General features: G+C 53.3%; 1 protein-coding gene across 3 annotated transcripts in view; it reads left to right on the top strand.

Moving 5' to 3' along the window:
* Positions 1-10003, top strand: part of TSPEAR (thrombospondin type laminin G domain and EAR repeats) — a 172012-nt gene extending 162009 nt beyond the window's left edge. For 2 of the 3 annotated variants that reach the window (XM_070252468.1, XM_023630287.2), the window contains exons 10-12: positions 3781-3968; positions 6488-6589; positions 9428-10003. In XM_070252468.1, coding sequence (XP_070108569.1) covers positions 3781-3968; positions 6488-6589; positions 9428-9581 — 444 coding nt within the window. In that variant the 3' untranslated portion in view covers positions 9582-10003. Of the gene's footprint in view, positions 1-3780; positions 3969-6487; positions 8660-8784 lie in introns of all 3 variants that reach the window. The other variant, XR_011432999.1, reaches the window with a different exon arrangement.
* The last annotated feature ends 4931 nt before the right edge of the window (positions 10004-14934 follow it).

Here is a 14934-nt window from a genome sequence, read left to right as displayed (position 1 = left end):
ACAACAAAGTGTTCGGGTTTCCAAGTTTGATTACTCCAAGTATATCTGCCCTCTAACCACCACCTCGATCAAAACAGAGTATTTTCCTTACTTCTAAAATGACCCCGGTGCCCCTTTGCAGTCAGTGGCTCCCTTGTCCCCACCAGGCCACCATGGTTGATTTCTGTGACTATTTAATAGTTTTTCCTGTTAAAACATTTGTAATAAATGGAGTCAGACTGTGTGTGTGGTTGACTGTTGAACACGCACATGGTGTGTTTCTCCTTCTTGCTGAGTAGCACCCTGTTGCGTGAATACGTTACGGTTTGTCGGCCATTCTGCTCTTGATGGAAACAGCACCTGAGAGCTGTTCCCAGCTTTTCACTATTACGACTGAACCTGTGTGCATCTCATACAAGGCTTTTCATGGGCATCTGTTTTTATTTCTCTTGAGTAAAAACCTAGGAGTGGAATTCTGGGTCATAAGGTAGATCTGCATTTAACTTTTGAAGAAATGGCCAAATAGTTTTTCAAAACGGTTGTACCATTTCATACACGCCCACGAACAACGTAGGAGAGTTCTAGTCACTCCACATCCTTGCCAAAATAGTCACACGTCCCTTAACGACGGGGACACATTCTGAGAAATGGATCTTTAGGTGATTTCGTCATTGTGCGATCATCACATAGTGCCTTACACAAACCTAGAGGGGATAGCCTCCTACACGCCTAGGCTCTATGGGACTAATCTTATGGGGCCACCATCGTTGACCGACACATCCTTATGCAGTGCATGACTGTGTTTGGTTTTGTCTGTGTTTTCAGTTTTACACATTGGATGTGAAGTGGGATCACCGTGTGGTTTTTAAGTTTCGATTCCCTGATGACTAGATAGTGAGCATCTCTTCATCACTGGTTGGCTTTCTATAGGTTCACCGGTGAAACGTCTATTCAAGTCTTTTGCCCATGTTTAATTTTTTTGCCTTTTTGTTACTGCTATGTAGCAGCTTCTTTACATATTCTGGATACAAGTCCTTTGTCACATAGATAATCTCTATTCTAGCTCCTCTTGTTGTATTCGTGTGTTGCTCCAGTAATCACAATATACGTGTTTAACTCATTACAGTGTATTTTGAATTAATATTATACTTTATATATAATGTAATAATCTTACAACGATATAATTTCATTTATCCCTACCCATCCATCAGGCTGTTGTGCCTACATGTACTCACACTTCTACTTGTGTTATAAGCTCCATGATAAGTCATGATTTTTGCTGTCATCTTTATACACCCTCGTACTCACCATTCCCAGCCCCCTTCTGCATCCTTCCTATGGATTCTGATCTCATCTGGCGTAACCTACCTTCAGCCTTAGTAGCTTTCTTCAGTGTTTCTAGGAAAGCAGGTCTGCTGGCAATTCATTCTATCGCTTTTATCTGAAAATGACCTCATTTTCGCTTGCAGGATATTTTCACTGGTTGTAGAATTCTGAGTTCCCATTCTTTCTTTCAGTTACTTCGAAGATGTCTTTCTGTTGACGTGGAGCTTCCGTTGTTTCCGATGGGAAGTCGGGTACCAGAGGCATCGTTGTTTCTCTGTACTGAATGTAACTCTTCTCTCTGGCTGCTTTTCAGGTTCTCTCTTCATCTTCTCTTTCCAGCTCTTCGAGTACGATGTGTCTAGACGTGGCCCTTTTGTAGTTACTCTGCTTTCTGTCTCTGATCTTCTCGGATCTGTGGTTTGGTGTTTTTATCAAATTAGACGTGGCCCTTTTGTAGTTACTCTGCTTTCTGTCTCTGATCTTCTCAGATCTGTGGTTTGGTGTTTTTATCAAATTTGGAAAAATTTTACCCATCACTTCTTTGAATGCTTTTTCAGCCTCATTTTCCTTTCCTTTCCTTCTGTGACCTAATTCCATGTCCATCAGACCACACAGTATTATCCCAGAGGTCCTCAAGGCCCTGTTCGCTCTAACTTATTGTAATCTTTTTTTGCCTTTTTGTGCTTCAATTCAGATCATTCCTACTGTCTGTCTTCTCGTTCGCTGGTTCTTTGTTCTGGGTTGCAGCTCTTGATCCCATCTAGTAAATTTATGGGTATAAATATTATAGTTTTCAGTTACAGGATTTCTGTTTGGCTCTTTTTAGAGTTTTCCTGTCTCTGTGAGTTTTCCCATCTCATTGCTCATTTCATTCATATTTCCCTATAAATTCTTATCATAGTTATAGTCCAGTTTTGTCTGCTACCTCCAGTATTTGCATGCTGTCAGCCTGTTTCTATGTGCTGTTTCTTCTCTTGATCGTAGGTCACCTTTGCCAGGTGTTTCCCCAGCTCCTGAAGTCTCTGGTCAGGTCTGTTAGCCTCTCAGCTGCTGTCTGTCTCTGGGTCCCTGGAATCTTGCTCCCTGTGTGCGCAGTTCAGCAGCCAGACAAGGACCTGAGAGAAGTTAATAGGAGATCCTGGGGCTCCCCTGCTGTGGCTCCCTCCTCTCTGGGACATTCCCTTCTGTTCCTAGACACTCTGGAAGCCTTAAACTCTCACCTCGGCTTCCCTGTCCAACCAGCCTGCTGCGTCCACTCGAGTGCCATGCCCACCTGCCATGGGATGAGCATCCTCAGAGGAAGATGCAGGTAAACAGGCGTTCAGGGGGCACGTTCGCATCCCCTGCAGTCTCTGCCTGCCCTCTGCCGCTCTCCAGAACCTTCAGCAGTTGTATGCATTTTTAAGTATTTCATCCAGAGTTTACAATCGCTCTCAGGAGGGTGAGTCTGAGTTTCCGCACCAGTATCAGAACCTGAGAGCCAGGAAGCAAGAATTCCAAAGACAGTTTCAATGCAAAGGCCACCACGGGGGCTTCCACAGCCCTCCCCAGCCCATGGGAGCAGACGAGTTGACTCAGCCCCCTTTCTGCTGATGCTCGGGGCCCCCTGAGAGCATTTACACTCTCTTCCCTCAGCCACAGGCCCCCACCACAGGGAGCCACCACATTCTGCCTCTCCCACTCTGACCCCCACCCCATGGGGCCTCTCCCTGCACCCGCACCTCTTCCCTAGGAAAGTGTCTCCTTTCATTTCTGCCCTGCCCTCTCCCTGTGGGGCTCAGCCTGGGACCTGGATCAGGATTTCTCTGGGCTTCTCCTTCTCCTTGCACCCCCCCCCCTGATTATCCCTGAGATGCTGGCCATACCTGGACATAAACTTCCTCCTCATGGACCCCGTGTGCAAATCAGCTCGTGCAGCTCACGGTCTGGGCAAAGGCTTCGAAGCTCACCATTTGTGTCAAAATCCAGCCCTGTGGCCCCATGCCACCTCCGCCTCAAGGGTGATCAGTATTTACAGAGGAACAGCCTGCACGGGAGCCCAGAGGTGGACTATCGATAGAGCCAAAGGAGAACCTCAGGCCAGGGACAGCGCGCAGTAAGAAACACAGGAGGTACCTAGACATTGCTCCTAAGTTCAGAGCACGACTGGAGGAAGCAGGGAGGGCTCCTTGGAAGAGGTGTTGTTGCAGAAGGACCTCGCAGGATGGGCAGCATTGGGGTATAGGGGAGTGGGAGGCACAGATGGCTAAGAAGCACTCCACGCGGATGAGCTCTTCATATGGGCACATTGGCACTCACGTTCGTAAAAGGGTGTGGTGGTTGGTGAGGCTGGGAGAGTGAGCCAAGCCAGCCCGGGAGCACCAGGTGGGTGCCCAGGCGGTGTCTGTGGGGCAGATGCTTCTCCTCAGGGCCGCACTGGGCCATGCTGAGGGGTCTGTTCACGGGTGCTCTCTGCCGCCTTCTCGTTCCATCCAGACATTTGGCGCCGCGGACTGGGAGGTCTTCCGCATCGGGGAGAGGACCTTTCTGGCTGTGGCCAACAGCCACAGCTACGACGTGGAAATGCAGGTGCAGAACGACTCCTACGTCATCAACTCCGTCATCTACGAGCTGAACGTCAGCGCCCAGGCCTTCGTCAAGTTCCAGGAGGTCCTCACCTGCAGGTACCCGCTGAGGCTGGAGGGCTGGAAGGTCGGGGCGAGGCCAGGGCTGGGCTTGGTGTCGGAGATGCCCTTTGGAACCGTCGCGTGGCTTCCTGGGAGCCAGCCTGGAGCAGGCAGCAGCCACGCGCCGGGGGGCTCCGGGTAGAAGTCTACTGGCTCCTGGAGGTGCGATGTGACCTCCCTCTCCAATGGGGCGTGGACCTTCTCGGGGCAGCCGACTGGTTCTGTGGCTCGTATTTGTCATCTCGGCTCTAATTGCTTTCAAATGGTGCGGTTGGTTTGCTTGTTTATTTTTGACAACTCAGTGGTTTTCATTAAATTCACAGATACGTGCAGCCAGCACCACAGGTAACTTTAGAACATTTTCATCACCTCGAAAAGAAGCCCTCTGCCCTTTAGCTGTCACTCCCTCTGCCCCGTCTCCCCCAGGCCCTGGCGGCCTCCAGTCTACTTTCTGTCCCCATGGACTTCCCGTTTCTGGATGTGTTGGATGAGTGGAGTATACAGTAGGTGGCCTTTTGTGTCTGGCTTCTTTCGCTCAGCATCATGTTTTCAAGGTCCATCCACGTCGTGGCAGGTGCCAGCTCTTCGTTCCTCTCGTGGCCACATGACGTACGTACGTCATAGGGACAGACTACATCCCTTTACCTGTTCATCCGCTGATGGTCATGTGGGTTGTTTCTACCTTTTGACCAAATGGTGTGGTTCTGAAGAATAAAAATACACTTTGGGTTCCTGTCCATGTCACTCCTGTCATGCTGCTTTGGAGGCAAACAGAAGTCCTGGCTGACCCCTTACCTTCTCCCGGGTCCAGCCGAGGTGGCCCCTGAGAGGAGCCAGGGCACGGACAGTGTGAGTCAGAACTTCGCTCTTCGCTTCTTTTCTGCGGGCCTTGGTTTTAGAACCCTGTTACGACTGGAGGGACAATGCACGAGAACCACACGGCTGCCCCACTGCCCAGGGCCCACCCCACAGGCGGGGGCTCCCCACAGGTGGGGGCTCTGAGGGCCACTCCTCAGTGAGCAAAGTCATGGCCACCACTCTGGAGCCGAGTCATAACTGGCCATCACTGGGAGGGGCCCGAGACATGACCCTGGCCAATGGGAGAAGGAAGGAGTGGGAGCCCCCGGACCCCCACTGGCCTCCACCCTGCCCTGCGTGTCCCCAGGTGCCTCTGTGGGCCCTCTCACTCCCAGGGTCCTGCTTGAGCACCCAGCTGTGGGCCAGCGCCCTCAGTTCCCACAGAGAAGGAACCCAGAGGTGAGTCTCCACCAAGGGAGGGTGACCCTCTGCTGCCTGAACAGGCCAAGCCCTGAGGCCACTGGACGGGGATGCACCAGCCTGGCCTCTGGCAGCTGGCTGACTCCTGCTTGCTGCAAGGCCTCAGCCTCAGTTCATCTGTAAAGTGGGCACAGGGCCCGCAGTAAGCAGAGACGCGATGGTGAGCCGGGGCTGACAGCCCAGCTGGGCTCCTCAGAGGGTCGGGGGCTCTGGGGAGCTCTTCCAAGAGTCCACTTGTCAGATCTCTCAGAACTGACCATCTCTGAGCACAGGCTGACCCTTAGCAAGTCCAGGAGGCTCTCGTCTAAGACACACTACAGCGTCGGTGAGCAGTAAGAGCCCCGGCTTCCAAATGCAGGGGAACGTGCTATGTTGGCACCTGGGTGGTCTCAGGGAGGGAGCCGGGGGCAAATGGGTGACCTCTCAGCCAGCGTCCTCAAGTTCCCGCCTCCAGGGGGTGCTGAGCCCTCAGGGAGTGACCACCAGCATGGGACTTTTCCTCTTGATTATTTCAACCTCTTCAAAGTGAGAGTTTTGCACCCATGTTCATAGCATCACTGTTCACACTTGGAACCCACGTGTGCATTGATGGATGACGGGATAAACAGAATCTGGTCCATTCATACAAAGGAATATCACTCAGCCTTAAAAAGGAGTGAAATCCTGACACCTGCTGCCACGGGAATGAACCTTGAGGACATTGTGCTGAGTGAGATAAGCCAGTCACAAAAGATAACCACTGTGTGGTTCCACTTGATATGAGGTCCCCAGAGGAGTCAAATCCACAGAGACAAAGTGGACTGGTGGTACCAGGGGCTGGGGCAGGAGGATGGGGAGTTAGCGTTTAATGGGGACTGAGTTTCAGTTTGGGAAGATGAGACAGTTCTGGAGATGGATGGTGGTGACGGTTGCACAACAATGTGAACGGACTTAACGCCATCAAGCTGTACACTTAAAAATGATTAAAAAGGCAAATTTTACGTTACATGTATTTTACCACAATTAAAAAATTTAAAAAAAAATTTTAAGTGAATGACTGATTTGCATTTCTCTGGAATAGAGCAGTCACCATGTGACTGAGGAAGTTGCTCCCCCTTCCGTGGGTTTTGGAGGTGGGCCCTAGCCCCCCGGGGCCTGGGACTCGGGGGAGAATCGGCCTGAAGCCAGCGCCCCGAGCTCCCTGGCGGCGTCTGGGAGCCCCGCGTCCTAACTTGGGCCCGCTTCCTTCTCTTCCTCAGCGCCCTGGACTGGGAGTTCTTCTCGGTGGGAGAGGACTATTTCCTAGTGGTTGCAAACTCCTTCGATGGGAAAACCTTCTCGGTCAACAGTATTATTTACAGGTAAGGAGCTGCCGGGCCGGGCCCTTCCTCACCACCTGGTTCACTTGGGGTCGCTCACCTTCCCTGACGGTGACCCCAGGCTCAGAGTGAGTCACAGGCCACTGGGCCGGGTGCCCCTGAAGGCAGGCTGAGTCTGGGTCACGCCCCTGGGGTTAGCCAGCTGACCCGCCAGTCATGCAGTATGCGACACACGAATCTGAGGGTTATTGATATTTTATTCTATTCAGCGTTCGATCAGACGATGGTAGGTCTCTCCATTTATCGTGTCCTTCAGCGCAATTTTCCCTTTCCTCCTACAGGCCCTGAGGCATTCTTGTTAAATTCATTTATGGGAGTTTTTCAACTATTGTAAGCACCACAGCTGGGATCTTTCATTTCCGTTTCCACCTCCTTATGTGACAATTAATCTTTTTTAAAGATTGGCACCTGAGCTAACATCTGTCGCCAATCTTCTTTTTCTTTTCCTTTTCCCCAAAGCCGCCCAGCACGTAGTTGTAGATTCTAGTTGTGGGTCCTTCTGGTTGTGGCATGTGGGACGCCGACTCAATGTGGCCTGACAAGCAGTGCCATGTCCGAGCCCAGGATCCGAACCTGTGAAACCCTGGGCCACCAAAGCGGAGCGCGCGAACTTAACCACTAGGCCACGGGCCCGGCCCTCTGACAATTAATTTTTGTGTCTAGACACCCAACCAAATTATCTTGTCAGTTCTAACAGTTTTCTGAAGAATCCCATGAGCCTTCTGGGGATACAGTTACATCTGCAAATAAAGGCAACTTGCCTCTTCACTGCTAATGTTTCCACGGCTTATCTAGTCTTCTTAATTAGCTAGAAATTCCAGAACAATCTTGGATAGTAGTGGCATGAAGGTGTCCTTGCACTCTTGGGACAAAGGCCACTGAATGATGATGTGTAATTATTTAATATGCCACTGGCTACTGACGGTTTATGGCTGATTTCAGACTCTTTACCAGGGGATGAAATCGCTCTGTGGTTTTCTTTTGGGGCCTTGACCTCTGTCCCGTTTGAGATGGAGCCTGACTATAGAAGCCCACTGCAGAGTCTTCCACCTGCGCCTGTGGCCTGGCATAGTTTGAACGGGAGGATTTATCTGTTTTCTTTACCATTAGGTCACATTCAGTTACAAAGCGATCTGGACCTGGTGCCTTTTCCGTGATGTCTCTTGACCGGCTGGTCCAATTTCTCCCACGGTTATTGGTTCAATCAGGTTTCCCATCTCTTCTTGAGACAATTTTGGTCATCTATATTTTACTAGAAAAGTCATAGATTTTCTTTAGACTTTCTAATTTATTGCTGTAAATTTTTCAACATAACAAAGTAATTTTAAATTTCATGTGAAAGAATAAATTTTCAAAGATGGTCAAGAAAATTTTGAAAAGGAAGAATAGCGACGGAGGCCCGGACCACATGTAAATAAAGCGTGCTGATTTTTGCCAGAAATAAACAAATAGATGAGAGAAATAGAAGACAGTCTGGAAGAGAGCCGGTAATTTATGATCCTTTGCTGTGATGATGTGTGTTGCATTTCAATTCAATAAGAAAAGGATGCATTACTTAATAAAATAATTTCATGTAATTTTCTTTCCATCTGGAAGAAAACAAAGCTTTACCCCTGCTTCATATTAGATACAAAAACAAATTTTATCAGGATTAAATTTTATAAGGATCTAAGTGTAAAAAATTAAACAACAGAAATGTTAGAAGAAAAGCTAAGATGACCTTATAAAACCTCAAAGTTACACAAAGACATGGGGGCCTCTTTCCCCAGCTGCCTACCCAAATTTAAAAGTTTTATATGGAAGAAGACATCCTATTCAAAGTCAAAAGACAAACTGTTTACCACACATATGGCAGAAAAGGAATTCCTACAAATTAATAAAGGATATTCTCAAATTTGGAAAAATGGGCAAAAGATAGGAACGGGAATTTTCAGAAGAAAAAAGGAAAAATGTGGATAAACATATTAGAATTTTTTCTCAAAGCCCAAGGATGGTGCATTTTCCCCATGCCAATTTGGAAGCTGTTTAAAGACCCACCGTGCCGCGTGGCAGGTGTGTGTGTGTATGTGGGGGGAGGGGGTCCTGGCCCTTTCCCATGGGGACAGGAATCCCCCAGCCTTTCTAGAAAGTAACGTGGAAAAACGTGAAAATTAAAACTGTTCGTGTCTTTGATCTAGGCCCTGCTTTGGGGATTCCACCCTGTGAAAATGGAACCAGCTGTCCATAAATCCCTTTTGAAGGACAAGATCCAGGAACCGCTGCTGTGCAGTGGCAGGATGGTGGCGGGTGGGGCATCCTAACATGGCATGGGGTCGCCGAGCCGTGTGCAGGGAGCATGTTTCCTTCACTGAAAAACAGGCGGCCATCCCCGTGTGTGTGGTGACGGGGGTGTGTTTGAGGGCACCTGCCTCGCTGTCCACCCCGCCCCCGGGGGTGGGGAGGGACATTGGCTCGGCCCCTGCAGTTACCCATTGGAACTGCCAGGACCCCCTCCCATCCCCCCCACGTCCCGTCAGGGGTGCCCCGAGGACATTCTTATCCTGGGTAGATGTGAGGAGCTGTAAGGTCTAGGACAGGGCAGTTCCCCCTTCTGGGCCTCAGTTTCCCTCTTTGCAGGCTGAGAAGGCCCCCGCCAGCCCAGCTTTCTGCTTGCAGCCTGGGGAGCTCGTGAAGCCCAGGGATGAGAGGCCCCTCCACGCCATGCCCAGTGGGAGAGGATCACAGAGCCGGGTCGGGTGGGAGTCACGGGCCGGGGGCAGCCCCGACGCCCCAGTGCACTTGGCCATCCCTGGCCCCCTGCTGACGTGTCTCTCCCCGCAGGTGGCAGGGATACGAAGGCTTCGTGGCCATGCACAGCCTCCCAACCTTCGGCTGCAGGGACTGGGAAGCCTTCCGCACCGCAGCCGGCGCCTACCTCATCTACTCCAGCGCCAAGGAGCCCCTCTCCCGGGTCCTGAGGCTGAGGACGGGGTGATGGCCCCGGGGCCCCCAGGAACAGGACCTGCCTGGCCGCACCCCAGAACCCTGCCAAGGAACCCTGGAACCTCCAGGGGGACGAGCCCAGGCAGCATGGCTTCCACTGCATCCTCCCTGGCCCTTATGCAGTCGGAGACATCCATCACCTCTCCGCCCTGGGAACCGTGGTGGCCGGACCCCGTGGCTGGTGGACGGTCAGGCGGAAGACCAGAGCCGCCCCTGCTCATCTGGGTGCCCCACAGGGATTTCCCTTCAAAGGAAAAGTTCACACAAAGTTTTACCTCAAAAGCAGCGGGGCCTATGTCACCTTCCCCGTTGGCGAGCCCAGACTCGGGACAGGCTTGCCGCTGTTTTCCATGTTCGTACCAGCTATTTATTGTATTCTGTCTCTATGGAAATATATTTATGATGCTCTTTACAGAAAGCTCGGCTGCGTCTGCGCGTTCCTGGTGGGGACTCGACTCTGGGCGAGCACGTCACTGGGCCGTGGGACTCGCTCTGCCACCGCAGCGGGATGTGCCCTTGGGTCCCTAGTCACCATGCAGACGGAGGGTGCCTCTCCTCTGCAGGGAGCTTCTTCCTCCGGCCTCAGTTTACCCATGAAAGCAGCGAGGGTAGGGTTAGATCAGGAATCACAGGCATTGCTGGGCACGTTCCCCCTCTCCTCCCCACGGCCGCACCCACGGGAGACCCTGCTGGTCTGCCGGGCCCTGTGCCTCTGCGCCAAGGCCGGCCTCCCCGGGCACCGCAGCTGGCCTCGTGGTGCAGGATGGACTTGGGATGTCTCCCTGGGACCAGCGTTCGCTCAGCTCCTCCATGTCTAGGGCCCCTGACCCTGCACCGAGAGGGGGCCTCCTGCCTCCCTGGGATGGCTGCTGGGTCTGACACGACACCCGCCCCAGGAACCTGGAGGAGGACGAGAGTAGGCACCAGCACCACCGGGCAGGCCTCTGGGTGGAAGAGAAAGGCTCTGTGCCAGACACTTGGCTGGGAAGGCCCTGTGGGCAGACCCCGGGGTGGTGGCAAGGCCAGGCTTTCTCCGTTATCCACACCCCAGTGCCCAGAGAGTGGATGCTCTGCGGGATGGGAGCCAGGAGCTCAGTGCAGGAAGGCTGCACACTTGGTTCAACGCTGTGCTGTTTCTATCTTGAAATTCTCAGTGATTTTTGCCCAAGATCACATAGCCAGGGGCACAGTGGCAGCTCCAGCCAGCCAAATCCCGGCTCCCATGGTGGGCTCCACGTGAGACCTGAGCCCCAGAAAGGAAGCCTGTGCCGAGCCTGCTCCTCCTTGGCCCAGACCAGATCTGTGATTCCAAGACCACAACCAGGGCCCTCCTGATTGCCAAAAGCTCAGATTTTTCTAGAGCCTTCTTCAGACCAATAAGTGGGCCACGTGCTTCGGGGAAGGCTGGGGATGACCTCAGACAGGGATGTCCCCTCCCCCAGGAGAACAGCCGAGAGTGGGGGGCGGGGCGTCTGGGGCCAGGCCAGGGCACCTGTGTGAGAAAGTCCCCGGGCTAGGACGTCCTCTGGGGTAGTTCCCTGGCCGTGCCCCCCTTCCCCGCCGCCCTGTGCTTACACTCAGTGTTTTGTGAAAGAGGATCTGCCCCCCCTCCAAGTCAGGCCCCCCTGCAACACGCCTGCTGTCAGCGAAGCCCGGCCGTGTCCCTGCCCTGGGTAGCCAGGGGCCTGTGTGTGTCTGGGCCCAGGGATTACAGTGACAGCCCTGCATCTGCTGGTCCAGGGAGGGTGGCCGAGAGTGCCAGACAGAAGTGCAGGCTCCCCGGTTAAGTTTGAAACAATGAATGCTCTTCAAGAATACGTCTCCCGAATATCGCATAGAACATCGACTAAAGGAGCGATTACTACCATTCTGAAATTCAGATCCAAGTGGGTGTCTGTATTTGGATTTGCTCCATGTGCCCACCCTCCCTGAGAGGGACAAGCCGCACCTCGTGGGGGCTGCTGGGGGAATGGCTTCTGATTTTAACTGGGGTCTGAGCCAGGCCTGAGCAGCCCATAGAAAGAGGGACAAAAGGAGAATCATGGGCTGGGGCGGCCTGTGGGGAGGCAAGCTCAGGACAAGGTCAGCTAGGGGGCAGTAGCCTGTCATCTCGGGGCTCACTCCACAGGCAGACCCCCAGAAGTGCCCCCGGAGGCAGGGCACCCACACAGGAGAGGGGAGCCCACTCAGGCCGGGAGCCCTGCGGGGGCCTCCAAGACCCCAGCCTCCATGGCTGGGATGGTCAGTTTTACATGTCAGCCCGGGGAACGTGTATGGATGGGATGAACACTTAAATCAATGGGCTCAGGGAAAAGCAGATCACCCTCCATGACGTGGGGGCCTCACCCAATCAGTTGAAGGCCTGAACGGAACAAAAGCCCAGCCTCCCTGAGCAAGAAGGATTCTCCAGGAGGACAACCTTCAGACTGGAACGGCTCCATGGCTCTCTTGGGTCTCCCCCACGCCACCACCCTGCAGATTTGGGCTCACCACCCTCCACGATCACCTGAGCCACTTCCTTATAATCAATCTCTTCTCTCTCTACACACACGCAGTTGGTGCTGTTTCTCTGGGGAGCCCTGAGGAACACAAGGTGCCAACGGGCGCAGGCACTCGGGGGTCAGGACTCCTCATGTTAGTCCCACCTGCCACTTCCCAATTAGCAACTTCAGTTTCCCACGGGGGATGGGTGAACTGGGCGCTGGCCCACACTCCCCAAGCACCCATCCTCCACAGCGTCTACCCTGGGGTGACCCAGACATCCTCCGACTGCCTCTCTGCCCTGCAGGTGTCGCCATGGTGTCCAGCTCATCGCTGAGGGGCCTGGTACCCCAGGAGGAAGGAGGTGGACGGCGTCTGTGCCAGGGCAGCATCAGACACAGAGGGAGCGACTGCATCTCTGCCCAGGACTTCGGCGATGATCAAATGTTGCCACCGGGTCCTCAGCACAACATCGGATCTCCGTTCTACTGGGTGGGGACAAAACGCCATGAATCAAGTTTGTTTAAATCATGAATGTGCACAAGAAGGGGAACATGAAGACGTTAGAATATTCACGTCTTCTGAGCAAGCTCCTCTGCGTTGGCCTGTGGACGAACACTCGCAAGGCGGCCAGCGGTTTCGTGTGAATTTGCCTATGGTTTGATGTGGCCACATTCTCGTCATTTTGACAGCCGCGTTGTGCTTCCTGGAGGTGTCGCTCTGGAGCTTATGAGCCGGTCAGCTTTTGTTAATCCACAGGAATTCAACAGTCTTGACTGTGATAAATAATATTCTAAGAACATCTTTGTGCAAATTGCACTTTTTATTCGGGGTTACTTTGTCCAGGCTGGGATTTCCTGGAGGAGTACTGTCCACGGCAGTGTTTGCACCCACCCCTTACCTCCAAGCCCCCTCCTGGATGACAGATGACAAGAGGAAGGATCACAGGTGTGTGGAAATCACCTCTTCCATCGCCCTGCCAGGATGCGACTTGACCTAGTTCAAAATCTGCCGGGGCTTCTTTCCACTGTGGTCATCACTTCTGGCATCGGGGTTGTTGGACTTTTCCTGTGGGCACCCCCTAACCTTGCCCCCGCTGACACACCCCACCGTCCACCACACACACACTCACAAAGGTGTGTGTGCACTCACACATGCATGCACACCCCACACACATACACGCACATACATACATGCCCCACATTTGCATACACACACACACGCGCGCACACACCCTCTTATGTACACATCTTCCAGTCCCTTCCAGCCAGGGGCTGTGTCTTGGGCAGCTGGCCCCCACCCCTGGGTCTGGCTCACAGCTGGAGCTCAGCGCTGGCTGATAGCTGGGTGGTGACAGCTGCCTGCTCACGCTGAGTGCCCACTCTGAGCCAGCTGCTCTGCTGAGCCTGGGGGCACACATGTGACCACACAGTTCTGGCCACAGTTAAACCTTCCAGTGGCTGGAACCCAGATTCCTCACAGGGACCCCAAGGCCCTGTAGGCCCGCCTGGCTGCCCTCCCCCTCCCTGCCCCTGCCCATCTTCCTCCTCCTTCAGGCTGAACGCCATCCCCCTGGCCTTTGCACCTGCTCCTTTCCAGGCTGACGCTCCCTGTCCTCCCTCTCAGCAATGTCACCCCTCAGAGGGGCCTCCCTGACTCAGGGTGAGAGAAGGCCCACCCACCCTGTGCTCCACGGTGCACAAAACAATCCCTTCCCTCTCGCTTCACCGCGTTAGTTTAATGTAGAGCATTTTTCGAACTTTGGAATGATCATGCTTGTTAACTTGTTTGTGTCTGGTTCCTCCTCTGGAACTTTGGTGCAGTGCTGCAGGTGCTCCCAGCCTTCCCCATCATGCAGGTGCTCCAGGTGCTCCCAGCCTGCCCCGTGGTGCAGGTGCTCCAGGTGCTCCCAGCCTGCTCCATGGTGCAGGTGCCCCAGGTGTACCAGCCTTCCCTACGGTGCAGGTGCTCCAGGTGCTTTCAGCCTGCCCCGTGGTGCAGGTGCTCCAGGTGCTCCCAGCCTGCCCCGTGGTGCAGGTGCTCCAGGTGCTCCCAGCCTGCCCCGTGGTGCAGGTGCTCCAGGTGCTCCCAGCCTGCCCCGTGGTGCAGGTGCTCCAGGTGTACCAGCCTTCCCTACGGTGCAGGTGCTCCAGGTGCTCCCAGCCTGCCCCATGGTGCAGGTGCTCCAGGTGCTCCAGGTGTACTTGCTGTGTAGATATGGCCCGGCAGGACTGTGAAGTGCACAGCTTTCCAGTGAGACTGAGAAGGGTTCATCTCCTGCTTCTCCCACTTACTATTTGAGCTTGAGCAAATTACCCTGAACCTTGGTCCCATGAGGTCCCCTCAGGTCTAAAATAGGGAGAAGTTCCTTCTTCCCTTGGGCTACAGCAAGGATTCCGTGACATGAGCGCTGGAGGCCTGGAGCACAGGGCCTGGACGCGTGAGAGGGCAACAGCGTCCCGGGTCCATCGTCACGTACCCGCTCAGCTGTATTTTCCTACTTAGGATCCCATCCGAAAGAAAACGACAGGCTTGTCCTACTTTTGAACAGGGATTCGTTTATTTAAACCACACACTCGCACACCAAAGCTACTGATGACACGGAACGCCCAAGGAGGGTGTCCTCCCTAAGGGAGGGTGGTTCAATATTAGGTGAGCCCTTGAAGGATCCTGTTGGGTCCTGGGCGTGAGAGTAGACCTGGAGTAAACCAAAGGGCAGCTCGGCCAGGCTGTGGGTCTTTCCATGACTCTGAAGTATTGTTTTTAATTTTGTGAAGGGCTCTTATCTTTGTTTAATTTTATTTTGATTTAATTTATTTAATTTTATTTGATTAAAATGCACAGATCTTAAGTGTTCCATTCAG

This window comes from Equus caballus, chromosome 26 (assembly GCF_041296265.1).
Source record: "Equus caballus isolate H_3958 breed thoroughbred chromosome 26, TB-T2T, whole genome shotgun sequence".
NCBI classification, from domain to species: domain Eukaryota; kingdom Metazoa; phylum Chordata; class Mammalia; order Perissodactyla; family Equidae; genus Equus; species Equus caballus.
This window is presented reverse-complemented; position numbering and strand designations above follow the sequence as displayed.